This window comes from Chiloscyllium plagiosum, chromosome 9 (genome assembly GCF_004010195.1).
Source record: "Chiloscyllium plagiosum isolate BGI_BamShark_2017 chromosome 9, ASM401019v2, whole genome shotgun sequence".
Lineage (NCBI taxonomy): Eukaryota > Metazoa > Chordata > Chondrichthyes > Orectolobiformes > Hemiscylliidae > Chiloscyllium > Chiloscyllium plagiosum.
In genome coordinates, this window is record NC_057718.1 from 7,282,055 (window position 1) to 7,303,011 (window position 20,957).

Here is a 20,957-nt window from a genome sequence, read left to right on the forward strand (position 1 = left end):
AGTATCCCATTCCCACTTTCTCTCCATACCCCTTGATCCCTTTAGCCACAAAAACCATGTCCAGCTTATTTTTTATTCATTCCTGGGATGCGGGCCTCCTTGGTTAAGTCAGCATTTATTGCCCATCCCTAATTGTCCAGAGGATGGTTAAGAGTCAACCACATTGCTGTTGGTCTGGAGTCACATGAAGCCAGACCAGGTAAGGATGGCAGTTTCCTTCCTTAAAGGACATTCGTGAATCAGATGGCTGCCTCTTGAATATTTCTAATAAACTGGCCCCAACAGCTTCCTCTGGGAAAGAATTCCACAGGTTCACAATTCTTTGAGTGAAGAAATTCTTCCTCATGTCAGTCCTGAATGGCTTACCCTTTATTCTTACACCGTGACCCCCTGTTCTGGACTTCCCCAACATCAGGAACATTCTTCCCATATCCAGCCTGTCCCGTCCCATTATTAATATTACCATACCTCAAAAGGACTATCAGATCAGCCATAATTTCATTGAATGAAAAGCAGACTTTGTGGACTGAATGGCCTACTACAGTTCCCATGTTTCACGGTGTTAAAAACAGTGCCCTGTTTGAACTGTTGCAGTGCGGTTATTCATAGAGACATGAATTGAGTTGCCAGTCTGGGCTGAATGAGTCTTTCCTTATTGAACTTTCGCCTGTGAGCTATATTGAGGCAGCTGGGTTCTTGTCAGGTAACATTAAGTATATTTTATGGTGACCTCACTAACTTAAGATCCTTTCCTGCTCTGCTGTTCCAATGATGCTCAGGATGGAATGTTTCACTTTGACATTTTATACCTTTCCCATTTTGATTCCTTTCTAGCACTGGGGGGCATAGTTTAATGAGAACCAGACAGTTCAGGGGAGATGGTAGGAAGCACTTCCACACACAAAGGGTGGGAGAGGTTTGGAACTCTCTTCCACAAATGACAGTGGATGCTGGATCAGTTGTTAATTTTAAATCTGAGATTGATCAATTATGTTAAACAAAAGTATGAAAAGGATTGGCCAAAGGCTGGTATATGGAGTTAGGCACAGATAATCCATCATCTCATTGAATGGCGGAACAGGCTCAAGGGGCTGAATGGTCCTCTCCAGTTCCTTTGTTCCCTGCTCTTTGGTCTTAATCTTGTTTTCCTCTTGCTTTTAAATTGGAGCTGTCCATTGTTCTGCCGTTCACTCCTCCTCCAGACACATCTTTTGTCCCCCACTTATCCCAGTACTATTCTGTTTGCCCAGCACTACAGAGACATCTATCATTTACTCCCTCTTGTCTTCCACTTGATCACTGACCTTCCTTTATTCCATCTTCCCCTGGTTTGAAACGTATTCCGGTTTTCTGATGAAAAGCCACTTGTCGTTAAGTGTTGGAAACTGACTGCACCTTTCCATGGCGTGCTTGGTGATGGAGTATTTGATCAGGTGGGAAGGGAACTTGCCACTTTCCTCACCACCACCCCAGTTAAATCCTGGGTAGGAAGGCTTGTGCATAGCCTTGCTACTCCACCGTTAATTGAAGTCTTTAAATTGGACAACAAGGCATATTGGTACAGCACTTTTAGCAGAGGATAAATCTCCCAAGATGTTTCACAGGGGCATTTCTTAATCATTCACAGGGTGAGGGCATCACTGGGCAGGCAGCATTTATTGCCCATCCCTAATTGCCCAGAGGGCAGTTAAGAGTCAACCCCATTGCTGTGGATCTAGAGTCACATGTAGGCCAGACCAGGTAAGGATGGCAGTTTCCTTCCCTAAAGAGAATTAGTGACCAATGGATTCATGGTCATCATTAGACTTTTAATTCCAGATATTTATTAAAATCCAATTCTTCCATCTGCTGTGGCAGGAATCAAACTCAGACCCCCAGAACACTACCTGGGTCACTGGGCTAACAGTCCAGCGATAATACCACTAGGCTATTGCTTGCCTAAGCATGATCAAAGAACATTTGACTCGTTAGGACAGATGGACAAAAACATGATCAAATTGGTTGGTTTTAGAGAGTGCCTTGATGGTATAGGAAGAGTCAGATACTTAATGACAGAGTTTTAGGGGCTAGACAACAGAACACTGATCTATGGGAAGCAAGATACTCACCAGGCCTGAATTGGAGGAGCATAGATATCTCAGAAGATTGAGAGGCTGGTGGAGACTACAAAGGTAGAGAGCGACGAGACCATGGAGGGATTTGAAAATGAGGACGATATTTTTAAAGTTAAGAGAAAGAAAAGGGTGCAGTTCGAATGTTGAATGTGTAAGAATTCAGGCATGAGGAGAACAGAGGGCTTCAGTACCTTGCATATATTAGAACAGAGCATTAACTGACATAATGAAGACTCTCATCATGAAAGGGAGGTGGAAACACGGGAATGTGGAGAAGTCTGAAAAACACAGATCGCTCTTAACCAGGCTTTGTTGCTGTCCTTGACATAACGCCAATGTGGATCCATTCAAAATAACTGTGTTAGCACTGGTGTTGAAAATAAACACCACACTAATTGGAAAGTCTACACTCTTGTCTCTTATAGTTCGCACCTTTTTAAACTCAACCTCTGTAATTTGACAACTGTGAATTGTTACTTATTACGAATTAACCAATGACCTTTTTGATGCTACGATCTCATTAGTCAGGTGATTTAGCTCCAGCCAAACTGGCTGGCTGAGGTTTGTGAGGTTAATGACTGTGATTCCATGACATTGTTTGGACATTGTAATATCTGTTTTTTTTTGATGAATTGAAACAACTGTCTCCATTCCGCAATTTCACGTTGTAATCTCTTCTACCTTGTGTCAATCCATTTTGTTCTTGCTGTCAACCTTTTCTTCTATACCTAGAAATATAAAAGCAGATCAGATATATATTTCAGTGAAGTATTTTTTCTATTTTTGCCTCTTACAATTTGTTTGCTTGTAAACTGTCAATACCATCAGGGCACCCTCAGCAGAATACCTGTCCTGTCCTGTCATTAGATTAGATTCCCTACAGTGTGGAAACAGGCCCTTCGGCCCAACCAGTCCACACTGACCCTCAGAAGAGTAACCCACCCAGACCCATTTCCCTCTGATTAATGCACCTAACACTATGGGCAATTAAGCATGGCCAATTCATCTGGCCTTCACATCTTTGGACTGTGGGAGGAAGCCACAGAACTGTGTCCAGTTCTGGTCGCCCTATTATAGGAAAGATGTGGATGCTTTGGAGAGGGTTCAGAGGAGGTTTACCAGGATGCTGCCTGGAATGGAGGGCTTCTTTTATGAAGAGAGGTTGACTGAGCTCGGACTTTTTTCATTGGAAAAAAGAAGGAAGAGAGGGGACCTAATTGAGGTGTACAAGATAATGAGAGGCATAGGTAGAGTTGATAGCCAGAAACTTTTTCCCAGGGCAGAAATTGTTAACACGAGGGGTCATAGTTTTAAGCTGTTTGGCGGCAAGTATAGAGAGGAGGTCAGACGGGGTTCTTTACGCAGAGAGTTGTGAGAGCATGGAATGCATTGCCAGCAGCAGTTGTGGAAGCAAGATATTTAAGAGACTGCTGGACATGCATAGGGTCACAGAAATTTGAGAGTTCGTACATTAGGTTTAACTCACATGAGGATCAATGGTCGGCACAACATCGTGGGATGAAGGGCCTGTTCTGTCCGATGTTCTAAGCCGGAGCACCCGGAGGAAACCCACGCAGACATGGGGAGAATGTGCAAACTCCACACAGACAGTCGCCCAAGGCTGGAATTGAACCTGGGACCCTGGTGCTGTGAGACAGCAGGGCTAACCACTGAGCCACCGTGCCGCCCCAGAAAGCCCATTGCTTGGCCCTCTCAGCCATTTCATGGGGTAATTAAGAGTTAACCGAGTAGCTATGGATCTGGACTCATGTGCAGTCCAGACCGGGTAAGGACAGCAGATTTCCTTCCCTAAAGGACATTAGTGAGCCAGGAAGGTTCTTATGACTCACTGGGTGTTTCATTGCCTCGCTGATATTACATTTCAATCCCAGGTTAGATTGAATTTAAATTCCACAAGTTGCCATGATAGGATTCGAACCCATGTCCTCAAGGCATTAGCTTGAGGCTCTGAATTTCTCGTCCACTCATATTACTACTACACAAGGAGAAAATGAGGGCTGCAGATGCCGGAGATCAGAGTCAAAAGGTGTGGTGCTGGAAAAGCACAGCAGGTCAGGCAGGATCTGAGGAGCAGGAGCGTCATCATTTCAAAAGGGTTTATGCCTGAAACGTGGACTTTCTTGCCCCTCAGACGCTGCCTGACCTGCTGTGCATTTACAGAGGCATACCTTTTGACTCTTATTGTTGCACAATACTGTCTTCCTTTGTGTTAGTTGTCCCCGTTGTGAACTCCAGAGTGCTTCAGTGCACAGGGATCTGTATGTCATCATTCATTCATGAGTCACAGAAAACTAATGTTCAGGTACAGCAGGTAATAAGGAAGGCAAATAGAATTTTCTTTTGCCAGAGGGATAGAGTATAAAACTAGGGAAGTGTTTCTGCAACTGCACAAGGCTTCAGTGGGACCGCACCTTGTGTATTGTGTACAATTTTGGTCCCCTTATTTGAGGAGTGATATAATTGAATTGGAGGCAGTTCAGAGGAGGTTCATTACATTGATTCCAGAGATAAGGGGTTTGTCTTATATCATAGAATCCCTAAAGTGTGGAAACAGGCCATTTAGCCCGACAAGTCCACACCGACCCTCTGAAGAGTAACCCACCCAGACCCATTCCCCTACTCTACATTTACCCCTGAATAATGCACCTAACTTACACATCCCTGAAGACTATGGGTAATTTAGTGTGGCCAGTTCACCTAACCTGCACATCATTGGATTGTGGGAGGAAACCGGAGCACCCAGTGGAAACCACATAGACACGGGGAGCATGTGCAAACTCCACACAGACAGTTTCCCGAGGTTGGAATCAAACCTGGGTCCCTGGTGCTGTGTGACAGCAGTCTAACCACTGAGCCACCATGCCACCCCTCTCTTTTTATGAAGAGAGATTGAACAGTTTGAGCCAGTACTCTCTGGGGTTTAGAAGGATGAGAGGAGATCTAATTAAGGTGTATAAGATGCTGAAGGGAATTGACAAAGAGATGTGGAGAGAAAGACATAGAGATGGTGTTTCATTTGGGACAATTGAGAAGAAAGATCATACTTTGCAGATAATGGGTAGCAGATTTAAAACAGATGAGGTGCAATTATTTTTCTCAGAGGGTCATGAATCTGTGGAACTCACTACCACAGAGTGTGGTGGACACTGGGAAATGATTAAATTTAAGGAGAAGGTAGGCAGACTTTTAATTAGCAACAGGTTGAAGGGTTATGGAAAGTGGAGTTTGAGTTGAGATCAGCTATGTTTGCCTTAAATGGCGGAGCAGGCTTGAGGGGCTGAATGGACTACTCCTGCTCCTATACCCGATGTTCTTTTGTTGACAGAAGTGGGTTTGAGCCCAGCCTTTCTCTCCTACACTTGACCCCTGACTTGAAGCTGCTGGTAATTTGATAGTTAGGACATTTCTGAGTCCTAACAGTATCATCTAATAGTGGTCCTGTGCGAAGTATGCCACTTACTCGGCACGATCACAGTTAATTTCTGCATGCTCCGATATCTGCAACATGTCTGCCTCAAGCTCCTTACCCCATGTGAGGTAGTTCGAAGCCATGATAGAACAAGAACTTTCACTTGTTCAGTCTGGGTGTTCACCTGGAAGAATAGTCAATATCGAATTCGGAAAATTAACAGTGATATCATAGGAGGATGGTCTGACAAGGGTTCTGTATAGCTGCAACATGGTTTGTCAACTCTTGTACTCCGTGACAAAAATGGAATTCACACCGTGGCAATACAGGTAACCAAGGTGATGAAGAAGGCATATGGCACGCTTGCCTTCATCGGATGGAGTATGGAGTACAAGAGTTGACAAACCATGTTGCAGCTATACAGAACCCTTGTTAGGCCATGTTTGAAGCATTGTGTGCAGTTTTAATTAGATTCCCTACAGTGTGGAAACAGGCTCCTACGCATAGAGTGGTAGGAGCCTGGAACGTACTGTTTGAAGAGGTGGTGGAAGCAGGCACATTGGTGACATTTAAGAGGCATCTGGATGGTTCCATGAATAGGGAGAAGAGAGAGGAAATATAATGAAAAGAGACAAAGGGAGGCAACAGCATAATGGCACTATCACTGGGATATTAATTCAGAGACCCAGGTAATGTTCCTGAGACCTGGGTTTGAAACTTGCAATGGCAAATTGTGGAATTGGAATTCAATAAAAGTCTGGAAATGAGAGAGTAATGATGACCATAAGTCAATTGTCAAAAACCTATCTGTTTCACAGATATCCTTCAGGGAAGGAAACTGCCATCCTTACCTGGTCTGGCCCACATGTGACACTAGACCCAGAGCAATATGGTTAATTCTTAACCGTTCTCTGGGCTACAATGGATGGGCAATAAATGCTGGCCTAACCAAGGAGGCCCACATCCTGTGAATAAATAAAAACTAAACCAAAATCCCAAATCTGTTTTCCAGATTTTTTTTTCATTTTGCAGAAGCTTTCATTTTAAGGAAAGGACTCAAGGAATATAGCTGAGATGGAGAAGGAAATGGAAATATTTTTAAGAAGGTGAGAGATAAATTGTGTTTAAACAATGGACTACAATTATTTCAGGAGCACACATCAAAAGGTGAGATTTTATGTCATGAAAATATTTCTAATGATTAGATTCCCCACAGTGTGGATACAGGCCCTTCAGCCCAACCAGTCCACACCTACCCTCCGAAGAGTAACCCATCCAGACCCATTTCCCCCTGATTAATGCACCTAACGCTACTAGCAATTTAGCACGGCCAATTCACCTAACCTGCACATCTTTGTGTTTGTGGGAGGAAACCCACACAGACATGGGGGAAGAATGTGCAAACTCCACACAGACAGTCACCCGAGGCTAGAATCAAACCTGAGACCCTGGTGCTGTGAGGCAGCAGTGCTAACCACTGAGCCACCACACCACCCAGCAATGACTAGTGATATCTTTGAGCAGTTTAGGGCTACACTAATGAAGTTCAAAAGAGTGAGAGGAGATCTAATTGAGGTATATTAAATGCTAAAGGAGATTGACAAAGTAATGTAGAGAGGATGTTTCCTCATGCTGGCATTCTAGAATAGCTGGGAATTTGAGTATATTTATGTTGGAGATAGACAGATTTTTAATTAGTAACGGTTTGAAGGGTTATAGAGAGTGGGCAGGAAAGTGGAGTTGAGGCAGAAATGAGATCAGCCATGATGGTATTCGATGGCAGTGCGTGCTAGAGGGGCTGAATGGCCTCCTCATGCTCCTAGTTTTCATGTTTGAAGCTCAATTATTGTATAAGGAACTGAGAATCACCTAAAAGCTGGTTAACTAAAAGTTGGAGAGAGGTTTCCCTGGAAGTGAAATATAAATGGGTTACGTTGCAGATACGTAGCTTGCAAAGAATAATTAATAATGAGTTGTGCCCATAATGAATATTCCCAGTAGCGGATGTGTCATCGATTGTCCTGCAGAGTTGCAATTTGTGAACCAGGCTTTACAGTATGTCATACAAAATCAAAATTGTGGCGCTGGAAAAGCACAGCTGGTCAGGCAGCATCCGAGGATCACGAATGAAGAGCTTATGTTTGAAATGTCGACTCTCCTGCTCCTCGGATGCTGCCTGACAGGCTGTGCTTTTCCAGCGCCACACGTTTTGACTCTGATCTTCTGCACCTGCAGTCCTCACTTTCTCCTATATATCATGGATACATGTTAAACTGAAACAGCAACGCCAGTACTTACATCTTGACTCGTCCCAGATGAAACTGTTTAACATCTCGCCCACCACGTACAGTACATTGATCACAACCAACGACGCAACAAAGACAACAGCCTTGAGGATGTTAGAGAGGTGGTCAAGAAATGGATAGACCCACATTCCTGTGATGTGATGGATCCAGCAAATCCTGGGAGAAGATCAGGGAAATGCAAACAGTCAAACCTTCTTGCATCCAAGATAAGCAACAGAAAACAGCTGTAACACTTTCATATCACAAAATTAGGCCCTGTCCCTACTGTGGAGATCATCTCCTGCCGTAAGCTAACAGCTAAACTCCTCCAGTCCAGGTAGAGGAGCCATTGCAGATTCACCTTGTCCCAGGCTCTGATTAGAATACAGTCAATGACTGGTCATTGCAAGTTCAGTTGCAACATGTAGATGCTGAAGGATAGTCTTTTTTGGAACCGAAAACAGCTAATGCTGGAGATCTCAGCGGGTCAGACAGTATCCATGGGGAAAGACCAAGCTAACATTTTGACTCTAGATGACTCGAGCTGAGGGATTCCTGATGAAGGGCTTTTGCCCAAAACATTGATTTTCCTGCTCCATGGATGCTGCCTGACCTGCTGTCCTTTTCCAGCACCACTCCAATCTTGACTCTAATCTCCAGCACCTGCAGTAGCCACCTCCACCCTGAGGTACTGATGAAGAGTCATCTGGATCGAAACGTTAGTTTGCTCCCTCTCCATGGATACTATGATCTCCAATATTTGTTGTTTCCAGTACAGATTCTAGCATTTGCTCCTACATTTGGCTGTATTGAAGCTTATTTCAAAAAAGAAGTGAGGAAACGTGGCGTCTTCCAGAGAAGGTACCTGAACGTTTCTGCAGGGCTACGGGAACACAGCAAGAAACTGAACAGAAAGAGCTGACATAGGGAGGATGGGTTGAATGGCCTCCTTTTAACTGCACTGATCGATGATTCGAGGTAATAGTATCTGTGTTACTTCTGAAATGTGCGAATGGGGGAGGCGATGTATTGGTAGTACTATCACGGGACTATTAATCCAGAAACCCAAGTAACGTTCTGGGCACCTGGACGTGAATCCTGCCATGGCAGAAGGTGGAACTTAAATTCAATAAAAGTCCGGAATTGAGAATCTATTGATGTCCATGGATCGACTTTCGATTGTCAGAAAAACCCATCACTAACAAGAGATGGAAACTGCCATCCTTACTTGGTCGGGCCTACATGGGACTCCAGACCCACAGCATTGTGATTGTCTCTCAACTGCCCTCTGGGCAATTAGGGATGGGCAATAAATGCTGCCTAGCCAGCGACACCCTCATCCCATGTATGATTAAACAAAAATCCACCATTTTGCATTTGGAAAGGGCTCCCGGCTTTAAGAGGACCACTTCAGCAGGCTAAGCCAAAATATTAGCCACGCAACAGAGGCAAGAGTTGTCGAGAGGGTGTGGGACTAGAGGTGCAAGACTGTCTATGTTAGTGACTCTCCCTGCTCCTGTGAGAAGGCATGGATAGAGTAGATTGAGAGAAACATTGCCCTGCTGCTCAGAGGCATTGGGGGCAAATGTTGGGTTGAAGTCAGGACCCGGAGATCTAACTTTAAACTCACAGCTTGGCCATTCAGGAGAGAGATTAAGCAGTGGTTGTCCATGAAAAAGGTGTAGAATATTTGGAACTCTGCATCAAAAGCCGATGGATCTTGGGTCCTTTCAAATTTGAGATTGATGGAATTATTTTGGAGACTAAAAACCAGGCATTAGGAGTCAAGACAAAGATCAGCCACAGTCTCACTGAATGGGGAATGCATTTCGTAGAATCCCTACAGAGTAGAAACAGACCATTTTGGCCCAACAAGTCCACCCTAGCACTGTGAGACAGCAGTGCTAACCACAGAGCTACTGTGCTACCCCACTTGTTGGGCTGAATGGCTTGCTTCAATTCTTTGTTCCTGAGCCAGGCTATCTGCTGAATGCCTTCCTTGGTCTCACAATGCACCAGCTTCCTGTGAGTCTCCACACCCTCAAAAGGATCACAGAGTTGGGGATTGTACATGTCTCTCTTCAGATCCTATCTTCAACCTAACAGCTGGTGCTTTAATGGTAAACATCTCTTCTCACAAACTGGTTTGCCACCTTTGTTTTCCTTTTTTGAGGACAAGAAGGACTTTGTTGTTATTCGTATATTATCATTAACAGCACTTAAAGCAATTAACTCTGGGGTAGCAGGTGATGGTGAAAACAAACCACCTAGTGCTACACAACAGGAAGAGACTGCTGTGACTCCCAGTGCGGGGGAAGAAACATCAGAGAAAGCTTACAGTCCCAGAATGTCCCTAAGCACCTCACAACCAAATATAGAAGCGTATGTGTGAAGTGCAGTGAACGCAACCAATTTGCTCACAGAAAGCTCCCAGATGCATCAAGAGATAATGACCTGATAATTTTCTTTTGTGTGGAGGTTGTTTTGGGATGAATATTGACTAGGAGAACCCTCTGCTCTTCTTCAACATTTTGCAATGGGATCTTAGAATTCCGACAGCCTGGAAACAGGTGCTTTGTCCCAACAAGTCCACACCAACCTTCCAAAGAGTAGGCAAAAGTGAGGACCGCAGATGCTGGAAACCAGAGTCTAGATTAGATTGGTGCTGGAAAAGCACAGCAGGTCAGGATTTTCCTGCTCCTCCAAAAAGTAACCTACCCAGACCCATTCTCCAACCCTATTTACCCCCGATTAATGCACCTAACCTACACATGTCTTTGAACACTATGGGGCAATTTAGCATGGCCAATCCACCTAACCTGCACATCTTTGGATTGTGGGAGGAAACCCATGCGGACACCGGGAGAATGTGCAAACTCCACACAGACAGTTGCCTGAGGCTGGGTCCATGGCACTGAGAGGCAGTAGTACTGACCAGTGAGCTACTATGCTGTCCTAAAGAAAGCAAACAGGGCTTAGACTGAACATCTCACTCTAGAGACAGCACCTCTGACATTGCAGGGCTGTTTGTACAGCAATGAAGCGGCAGCCTGGATGTTCTTTCCAAAACGCTGATCTTTCTGCAATATGACTTGAGCCCATGTTCTTCTGATCTACTATGTACAAACATATGAATTAGGAGCAGGAGTAGGCTATTCAGCCCATCGAGCCTGCTCTGCCATTCAACAATAAGATCATGCCTGATCTGATTATTCCACATTCCTGCTTAGGCCCCAATAACCTTTGACCCTCTTGCTTATCAAGAGCCAACAACCTCAGAATTAGAAATATTCAGATTCTGCTTCCCTCACTTTTTGAGGAAGAGCATTCCAAAGACTTGCAACCCTCCGCAGAAAAAACCTTCTCATCTCTGTCTTAAATAGTTCAGGGTTAGGGTTTAGGAGAAAGTGAGGATAATGGATGCTGGAGAATCAGAGTCGAAAAGTGTGGCGCTAGAAAAGCACAGCAGGTCAGGTAGATCCGAGGAGCAGGAGAATCGATGTTTTGGGTATGATTCCTTCATCAGGAATGTGGGAGGAGTAACGGAGGGGGGGGAAGGGGGAAGGTAGCTGAGAAGGCGATAGGTAGATGCAGATAGGTGGTGATGATGATAGGTGAGGGTGGAGCAAATAGGTGGGAAGGAAGATGAACAGGCAGGACAGTTGAAGAGGGCAGTGCCGAGTTGGAGGGTTAGATTTGGGATGAGGTGGGGGCAGGGGAGATTAGGAAACTACTGAAGCCGATGTTGGAGCTGTGTGGTTGAATGGGGTGTGCAATGAGAGAGAGAGGGGGTTAGGTTTTAGTTCAGGAATCTCTGACCTCCTGTATCACAGTCACCAATAGAGTCTGTTCCAGGGATATTTGTGAGCGATGTCAGAGGAACTATGGAGTGGGAGGATATGAGATTAGGCACAATGTTGGTCACAGGGAGTCATAGAATTCCTATAGTGTGGAAGCAGGCCATTCTGCCCTTCGAGTCCACACCACCCATTGTGGGTGGCACGGTGGCACAGTGGTTAGCACTGCTGCCTCACAGCGCCAGAGACCCGGGTTCAATTCCCGACTCAGGCGACTGACTGTGTGGAGTTTGCACATTCTCCCCGTGTCTGCGTGGGTTTCCTCCGGGTACTCCGGTTTCCTCCCACAGTCCAAAGATGTGCACGTCAGGTGAATTGGCCATGCTAAATTGCCCCTAGTGTTAGGAAAAGGGGTAAATGTAGGGGAATGGGTGGGTTACGCTTTGGCGGGTCGGTGTGGACTTGTTGGGCCGAAGGGCCTGTTTCCACACTGTAAGTAATCTAATCTAATCTAATCACCCCTCTGAACAGCATCCCTCCCAGATCCATCCTTCTAGTCCACCAAGCCTGCACGTCTCTGGACACAGTAGACAATATCTCATGGTAAATCCACCTAACCTGCACATCTTTGGATTGTGGGAGGAAACCCACGCAGACACGGGGAACATGTGCAAGCTCTACTACACAGTCAGCTGAGGATGGAATTGAACTAGGGTCTCTGGCCTTGTGGGGCAACGGTGCTAACCACTCGGCCAATGTGTCACGCCAAGTCTGGGAGCAGTGTGCTACAGTCAGACCAGGAGGTCAAAGAACACTAGGACCTTCACATCAGCACATACACAGGGGATGAAACACTTCCTGTCCAACATAAATACAACACCGGGATTTCTAATGTGAGCCAGAGCTGATATTTGCCAGTGTAACATGCTTTGTGAGGAAATACACTATGAACAACGCTTAATAAGAAGAACTTTGCTTTTCGATAGGTTGTTGAGGGTCATAACTTTTCCTCTGCACAGGTGCCAACTCTTTGAGATTGCTCTGGAATTTCCAAGAATGGGCGATAATCTCCAGGCCCATGTTGAGACATGGTGGCTCAGTGGTTAGCACTGCTGCCTCACAGTGCCAAGGGCCTGGGTTTGATTCCAGCCTTAGGCGACTGTCTATGTGGAGTTTGCACATTCTCTCCACGTCTGCATGGGTTTTCTCTGGGTGCTCTGTTTTTTTCCCACGGTCCACAGATGTGCAGGTTAGGTGAATTGGCTATGCTAAATTGCCCATAGTGTTAGAGAAGTGGGTCTGGGTGGGTTACTCTTCAGAGGGTTGGTGTGGACTTGTTGGGCTGAAGGGGCTGTTTCCACACTGTAAGGAATCTAATCTAATCTAGTCAGGGGTAAATGTAGAGTAATAGTATAGGGGAGTGTGTTACTCTTCTGAGGGTCAGTATGGACTTGTTGGGCTGAACGGCCTGTTTTCGTACTGTTGGGGTTCTTTAAAAAAAAATCAGTGGCAGCAAAAGAATTGTGTATTTCTTTGCAAGTGGTTATAAAGATATCAGTGATGAGAGAGGATAAGGTTTTGGTTAACTAGGTAGGGCAGCTGGAGACTAGAAGTCATATGATCAAGTCTCCAGAAACATGTCCAACCAGAGTTGATGACCTCCGTTGGATTCATCAGACTTTCAGCTCCCTCCATTTCAACCTGGCCAGATACTGAGGACTCAGGCCTCTTATTCTGTAAGTTTTATTCATTCATGGGATGTGGGTGTCAATGGCTGGGCCAGCATTTATTGCCAATCTCTAACTGGCCTGGAGAAGATGGTGATGTGCAGTCTATGCAGTGGTGGCCATGAGTAGTCGAAAATGGGTTGGCTGTGTGGAAGGCAACTCATCCCTTGACAGGATGTGAAATAGGGGAGTGGAGTAGTAGATGTGGAAGATGGCGTTCATGCTCTGAAATTGTTAAACTGGACGTTGAGTTCTGAAGGCTGCGAGGAACTGCTTCTTCCATGTCTATTACTGAAATAAAGCTGGCTTGATGGGCTAACTCTGCTATAGTGTTTCCATCAGCCTGCTGCCCTTGAGTTTAGAGATGGCTGTCAGGGTGGGAGAGGCAGAAACCCTCATTACATCGAAGAAGTACTTAGATCTGGAACAAGAAGGAAAGAACTGCGGATGCTGTAAATCAGAAACGAAAACAGAAATTGCTGGGGAAGCTCAGCAGGTCTGGCAGCATCTGTGGAGAGAAATCAAAGTTAATGTTTCTGTGATATATGCTTCTCTGATTTCTTCCAGACCTGCTGGACTTTTCCAGCAATTTCCGTATTTAGCTGTGCACTTGCGATGCCAAGGCATACAGGGCCTATGCTGGAAAATGGGATTAGAAGAGTCAGGTGTCTGTTTTTGACCAATGTAGACTCGATGGGCTGAAGAGCCTTGTTCCTTGCTGTAGACCTCTCTGACTCTGTGGTAGAGGCCGAGGGTTTGAAAAGTCCTGTCAAAGGACAGATCTGGAAGGAGGTCCAGAATCAAAGTTACGATTAACAACACAGTGATGCGCAATCTGATCTCTGACCTCCAAAGGAAAAAAATACAGCAACAAAAGTGGGTGATTAAATTCTTCCCAAATTGGACTCATCAGTGAAACATGTAACGCCTTTGTGCACTGTTACATTCTGCCCTTCCCCCTGCTCCCCCCGCCCCCCCCCAACACTAAGACAACTGACAGGATGTGCGGTGACTCAGCATCATTTGTGAATGAGATTTCTGGAAACCACGTAATATTGTGGGAGGCAGGGTGCTACGTGAGGTCACACAGCTAATGAATATGTTTGGATATGTTTGCGCGACTGAGTCTGCCCTCTCCCATGCAGTTGCCCCCGGAGTGTTTTGTTAAAACAAATAAAAGTACAATTTAGCTGATCTGCTGGTTCACAGAAATCTGTTTTCCTCCCACGTATTTTATGCTGCTTGCTTGGCATGTTTACCTTTAATCTGCAGGTGCCAATGACAATTGAGGTACATTGAGTTGTTAACTGCTCTTCTAAAGCCCGACTGTGGATCTCCTGTTACTTGTTTCTTGGACGTGGAGATTGTGACTCAGAATCACCAAACTTTTACAGTGGGAGAAAGAGGCCATTCTGCTCATCATGTCTATACCAACTCTTTTACCTCGTGTCAGTTTCCTGGCTTTTCCCCATATCCTTGCACACTATTCCGATCCAACAAAAACCATCCACTGCCCTCTTAAAGTCATAGAGTCATAGAGATGTACAGCACGGAAACAGACCCTTCGGTCCAACTCGTCCATGCCGACCAGATATCCCAACCCAATTTAGTCCCACCTGCCAGCACCTGGTCCATTTCCGTCCAAACCCTTCCTATTCACATGCCCATCCAGCTGCCTTTTAAATGCTGTATTTGTACCAGCCTCCACCACTTCCTCTGGCAGCTCATTCCATACATGTACCACCCTCTGTGTGAAAACATTACCCCTTAGGTCTCTTTTATATCTTTCCTCTCTCACCCTGAATCTATGCCCTCCAGTGTTGGAATTCCTCTACCACATTCCCAGGCAATGCATTGCATACCTTAACTTTTCGCTGTGTGAAAATGTTTTTTCCTACATCTCCCTTGCCATTTTTGCAAATCACTTGAAATCCACGCCCTTTCATTCTTGTTCCTTTCACAACTTCTCCTGATCTGCTCGATCCACACCACTCGTGATGTTGACAACCTCAATCAGATTTTCTTTCAGCTGTGTTCTCTCCGGAGACAACAGTCCCAACTTCTTCAATTTAGCCTCATAACTGAAACATCTAATCCCTGGAACCATTCTTGTAAATTGTGTCTGCACGCTCTCCAGTGTGTTCACATTCTTTCCTGTAATTTGACACCCACAAGCGTACACAAAGCTTCAGCTGATGTACAAATGCAGTATCACCTCATTGCTGTTATACTCCATGCCCCAGTTAATAAAGCTGAGAACACTGTCTGCTTTATCGACTGCTCTGACCTAACACCTTCAGTAATCTGTGCACATATATTCCCAGGTCCCTCTGTTCTTTCAACCCCTTTGGAATTGTACCCCCTATTTAATATGTTGTTACAGAGTCATAGAGTCATAAAGCACTGAAACAATCCTTTCGGTCCAACCAGTCCATGTCGAACATAATCCCAAACTAAACTAGTCCCACCTGCCTGCTCCTGACCCACATCTCTCCAAACCCTTTCCTCTTCATGTACCTATCCAAATGACTTTTAAATGTTGTAACACACACCCCACCCAATATAGAAAAAATCATTGTTCTAAATTTGTAGCTAAAAACATCCTTGATAAATTACCATTTTAATTTCGCCTGGTCTTTATTTTTTTTCCACATTTATAACACTTCCAACTGAGGTGCATTCACAACCTTCCCACTTTAATTCCGCTGAAGGGAACACTTGCATTGTGTTACCCTCTTCTTTACATGATGGAGGCTGGTACAATTACAGCATTTAAAAGGCACCTGGAAAGGTATAATAATAGGAATGTTTTAGAGGGATATGGGCCAAGTACTGGCAAATGGGACTAGATTTGTTTAGGATATCTGGTTGACATGAATGAGTTGGACCGAAGGGTCTGTTTCTATGCTGTGCATCTCTATGATTCTATAACTACCCTATCCTTACCCTATCTCATCCACTGCCTTTCATCATTTATGTAAATGATTTGGATGTGAACATAGGAGATATAGTCAGTAAGTTCGCAGATGACACCAAAATTGGAGGTGTAGTGGACAGCGAAGAAGGTTACCCCAGAGTACAACGGGATCTTGATCAGATGGGCCAATCGACCGAGGAGTGGCAGATGGAGTTAAAATGAGATAAATGTAAGGTGCTGTATTTTGGAAAGACAAATCAGAGCAGGACTTATACACTGGGAAGTGTTGCTGAACAGAGACCTTAGAGTGCAGGTTCATAGCTCCTTGAAAGTAGAGTCAGAGGTAGATAGGATAGTGAAGAAGGTGTGTGTATGCTTTCCTTTATTGGACAGAGCATTGAGTATAGGAGTTGGGAGGTCATGTTGTGGATGTACAGGACATTGGTTAGGCCACTGTTGGAATATTGCGTGCAATTCTGGTCTCCTTCCTATTGGAAGGATGTTGTGAAACTTGAAAAGGTTCAGAAAAGATTTACAAGGATGTTGCTAGGGTTGGAGGATTTGAGCTATAGGGAGAGGCTGAACAGGCTGAGGCTGTTTTCCCTGGAGCTTCAGAGGCTGAGTGGTGACCTTATAGAGGTTTATAAAATCATGAGGGGCATGGATAGGATAAATAGACAAGGTCTTTTCCCTGGGGTGGGGAAGTCCAGAATTTGAGGGCATAGGTTTAGGGTGAGAGGGGAAAAATTTAAAATGGACCTCCAGGGCAAATGTTTAATGCAGAGGGTGGTACGTGTATGGAATGAGCTGCCAGAGGAAGTGGTGAAGGCTGGTACAATTGCAACATTTAAAAGGCATCTGGATGGGTATATGAATAGGAATGGAGGGATATGGGTCACATGCTGGCAAATGGGACAGATTAGGTTGGGATATCTGGTTGGTATGGATGCATTGGATTGAACAGTCTTTTTCCGTGCTGTATATCTATATGATTATGATTCTATGACCCTAACTACTGTGCAAAAGCACGCTTCGACTGCAGGCTGTGGTCAGCTTTCTGTTCTTAAAAGCAGTCTGTCCATTTCAATAGAAAGTTGCATTGAATTGAAGAGGTGATAGTGGAGTGGTAACTGGGCTAGTAATGCAACCACCCCAGGCCAATAATTCACAGGAATGGGTCGGAATCCCACTATAGCAGATGGTCAATAAAAATTCTGGAATTAAAAGCTCATCTAATGGTGATCTCCTGCTCCTCGGATGCTGCCTGATCTTCTGTGCTTTTCCCCTTGACTCTGGTCTCCAGCATCTGCAGTCCTCACTTTCTCCTAATAGTGCCCCTTCTCAATTACTGTAGGAACCCTTCCTGTTCATCAATGCTCATTGGGGAGATCAAATCTGCTGACTTTCCCCGGCTTTACCCACATGTCAATCCAAAGCCACAGCAATGTGGTTGACAGCCAACTGCCACACAGGACAATTAGGGAAGACCAATAAATATTGGCTCAGCCAGCGATGGCTGTGTCCCATGAAAAGAAAATGAGTCTCCTGAATCCTATTGTTAAAATTCTAAACCAGAGAAATAGAAGGTCAGGGAGTGGACAGGGCTCCTGGGACACAGATGCAATGTTGGAGGCCTTCCTGGTTAAGAGAGAGAGAGAGAGAGAGAGATGGACTGGAGGAGTTACATGTAGAAGGATGAAGGGAACAGACACAAAGGAACACCACCGTCCACAATTTCCCCTTCCAATCGCACATCATCCTGACCAAAACATATGTTGCCACTTCTTTATCATCACCAGGTCAAAATTCAGATTGAATATCACTGCCCCACACAGACTGCAACAGTCATAGAAGGCAGCCCATGACATCCACCTTCAGCTAGGGATGGGTAATGCATACTGTCCTTGACAATGGTACTCAGAACCCATGAAGAGGCAAAAAGAAATAAATGATTGTAGTCATCATGGCACCTTAAAATGTTCCAGAATCTCAAAGAAATGCTAATCATTGACCAGGCAAAAGAAGCCCTGCCTTTCCTACCTAATAGTTTTGGACAACATCTGATGTTCTCACCAAGACGTGTTGACCAGCTACCGTAAGGCCTAGTGACATCAATGTGGTTCCCTGGTAGCCTTCAGACTCTGTGAGAGGAGACAGTGACTCTGAGCTGGAACACAGGGAACACACAGAATGGTTGCCTCACTGATTTGCAGTACTGCTCACAAAGGACTTCTGCATCAAAACTCGTCATTTGATCAATGATTAAAGAACAAAGATCTGGGCTAAAACAAAATGTCTCACCAACTCCAGCCCAAACACAAACATCTTCAATTAACACCAATCACAGACAAACTATTAATGAGCACAGAATGTATCGCCGACAGGACAGAAGCATTTGAAAGAGTCAATGATTAACTTTGATGCAAAGGTCTGTCTCACTGCTGGGCATTCTGTACAGTATGTTCAGGAGATCATTGCCAAGAAAGATTTACAGTTTCTTTGATTCCTGAGTTGACCCCATGCTCTCACACCCCGATTGAATTTCACCCTCAAATCTCTCGGGTGCTAACCAGACAGTGATAACATTTTGTGGTATTAAAGCAGGTGTCTTTGCCAATGTTTTCATGGGAGTGAGAGGGACATACATTTAAGTGTCAGTTTCACCAAGTTTCCCAGAGGGTTTCTCTCCATGAGGCTGAGCCCTTTCTCTCACCATATCTTATTCGAACCTGCCTTATTAACAACCTGCACCACACCTCTTGTGCAATACTAGCCCCATCTTACTACGTACTCTTTCCAGAACCACTCACCACTCACTGGAATCCATGAAGTGGAGGGGCTGGTGTTGGACTTGGGTATACAAAGTCCATGGCGCCAGCTTATAGTCCAATGGGTTCACTTGAAATCACAAGCTTTCAGATTCGCTGCTCCTTTGTCGGGTGGAGGGAAGCACACAGACACAGAATGTATAGGCAGAGAGATAATGGTGAGATAATTCCAGGTAATTAAGAATGTCAACAGATAAGTGTAAATGGTGTGAGAGGGGTGTCAACAGCAAGTCTCTGCAGCTGATCAAAAGTGTCAGACAGTCTGAGAAAAGTGTCATCAGCTGAATAATAAGTGAAGGGATGACCTATGAATCCATTAATTAAGGCAGAGAGACAATTTTACAAATAATCAAAACTAAGACCGTGCTAGAGACAAACCAAATGGCTGGAATCTGATGGAAGACCATTCCCTGGTCCCCACACCACGTTTAAAAGACCACCATGCACCCGAGAAATCGCTGGCACATTCCTCCAAGGGCAGTCATTCCGGAAATGTCAGAGAAGAGGAAAGTGGTGTGGCATTTCTCTGAAAGGAACCCGGAGGTCCTGGTGTAAAGGGCTGGTCTAGAGGAGGTGGATTGTCTGCTTATAGAATGGGCAGAGGAAGCTATGTCAGCAGACCTTGGCAGCCTGGCCTGAAGTCACCACTGAGTCAGTGCTGTCTCCACAGTCTAGACGGATGCCCAGAAGTTCCACAAGAAGGTCAACTGCCTTTCACCGGGGTAATAGGCACCATCCCTTCTCTGCCACCTCACCTTCCACCAAAGCTCATGCCCTGCACTCTGACTATTGTCTGCAAAGTCTTTTGCTCACTCACTGTTATTCCTGTGCAAACTCCCACACCATTAAACCTTGCACCATCTCAGCGATGCCCCCTCACTTGCCTGGGGCACCCCACCACCTGCCACCTGCCCGCACCAGCTGTGCCTCCCAATTTCCATCTCACTCAACGTCCTCCCCTTCCTTCCTCTCATTCCAGGGGAAAACACTCGGCAACAGGGTGGAAAGAGCCGGGACAGTTAGAAGGATGACCATTATCAGACACCGCATGCACCATGAGAAGGAAAATTTTGGAGGAGATGTGTGAGGCAAGTTTTTTACGTAGAGTGGAGTAGGTCTCTGGAATGCACTGTTGGAAGAAGTGGTGGAAGCAGATATGACAGCAGTGTTTACAAGGAGTTTAGATAGACACAAGGAATCAAGGAATATGTCTCATGTGCAGGCAGATGGGATTGATTTAGAATGACATCCTGGTTGGCACAGACAGGGTGGGCCGAAGGGCCTGTTGCTGTACTGTACTGTTCTATATTTCTACATTCTATGTCCAATATTCTATGTTCCATGTTCAATCCCTCATGTTCTATGAAACCTGCCCCTCGCAGGAGAGGGCTAACATCTCTCCTGTGGAGATGGCGAGACATCCAAGTCCTACCAATTGAGTAAGTGCCACTCTTCATTCCACTGCAACTCTCCCATGAACCCCACTGCCAGTGTCACTGCCTGCTCACCACCTCTGACCATCAGCCACAATGCCTCCTCCCGCCCGCGTCTTGTAGGTACTTGTGGGATATCCATTACCCTTATGGTGACCTGGGCTACTCTACCAAAGTCAGAGACTTTGTCTGCATGCACAGAGAGGAACAGGATGTGACAATACTATGGCTTTAAGAGGTGTATTTTGTCATATTGCTTTCAATGAAGAGAGGTTGGGATAGAGGTTGAGTGGTCTGTTCCAAGTCAATAGAGCAAACAGTTTATGAAGCCTTGTTTTTTTTTCAAAGTTGGGACAATAGGAGCAGTATAAATGAGTAGAGTCGGGCTCCCACAGATTTTAGTTTCGCTTTCTCTCTTTGTGACAG

General features: G+C 45.2%; 1 protein-coding gene across 3 annotated transcripts in view; it reads right to left on the reverse strand.

Annotated features, from left to right (window-relative positions):
• Positions 1-1,860: 1,860 nt before the first annotated feature.
• aig1 (androgen-induced 1 (H. sapiens)) overlaps positions 1,861-20,957 on the reverse strand; it is a 172,248-nt gene continuing 153,151 nt past the window's right edge. For all 3 annotated transcript variants that reach the window (XM_043695322.1, XM_043695320.1, XM_043695321.1), the window contains 2 exons: positions 7,843-8,006; positions 1,861-2,842 (listed from right to left, as the gene is read on the reverse strand). In XM_043695322.1, coding sequence (XP_043551257.1) covers positions 2,802-2,842; positions 7,843-8,006 — 205 coding nt within the window. In that variant the 3' untranslated portion in view covers positions 1,861-2,801. The remainder of the gene's footprint in view (positions 2,843-7,842; positions 8,007-20,957) is intronic.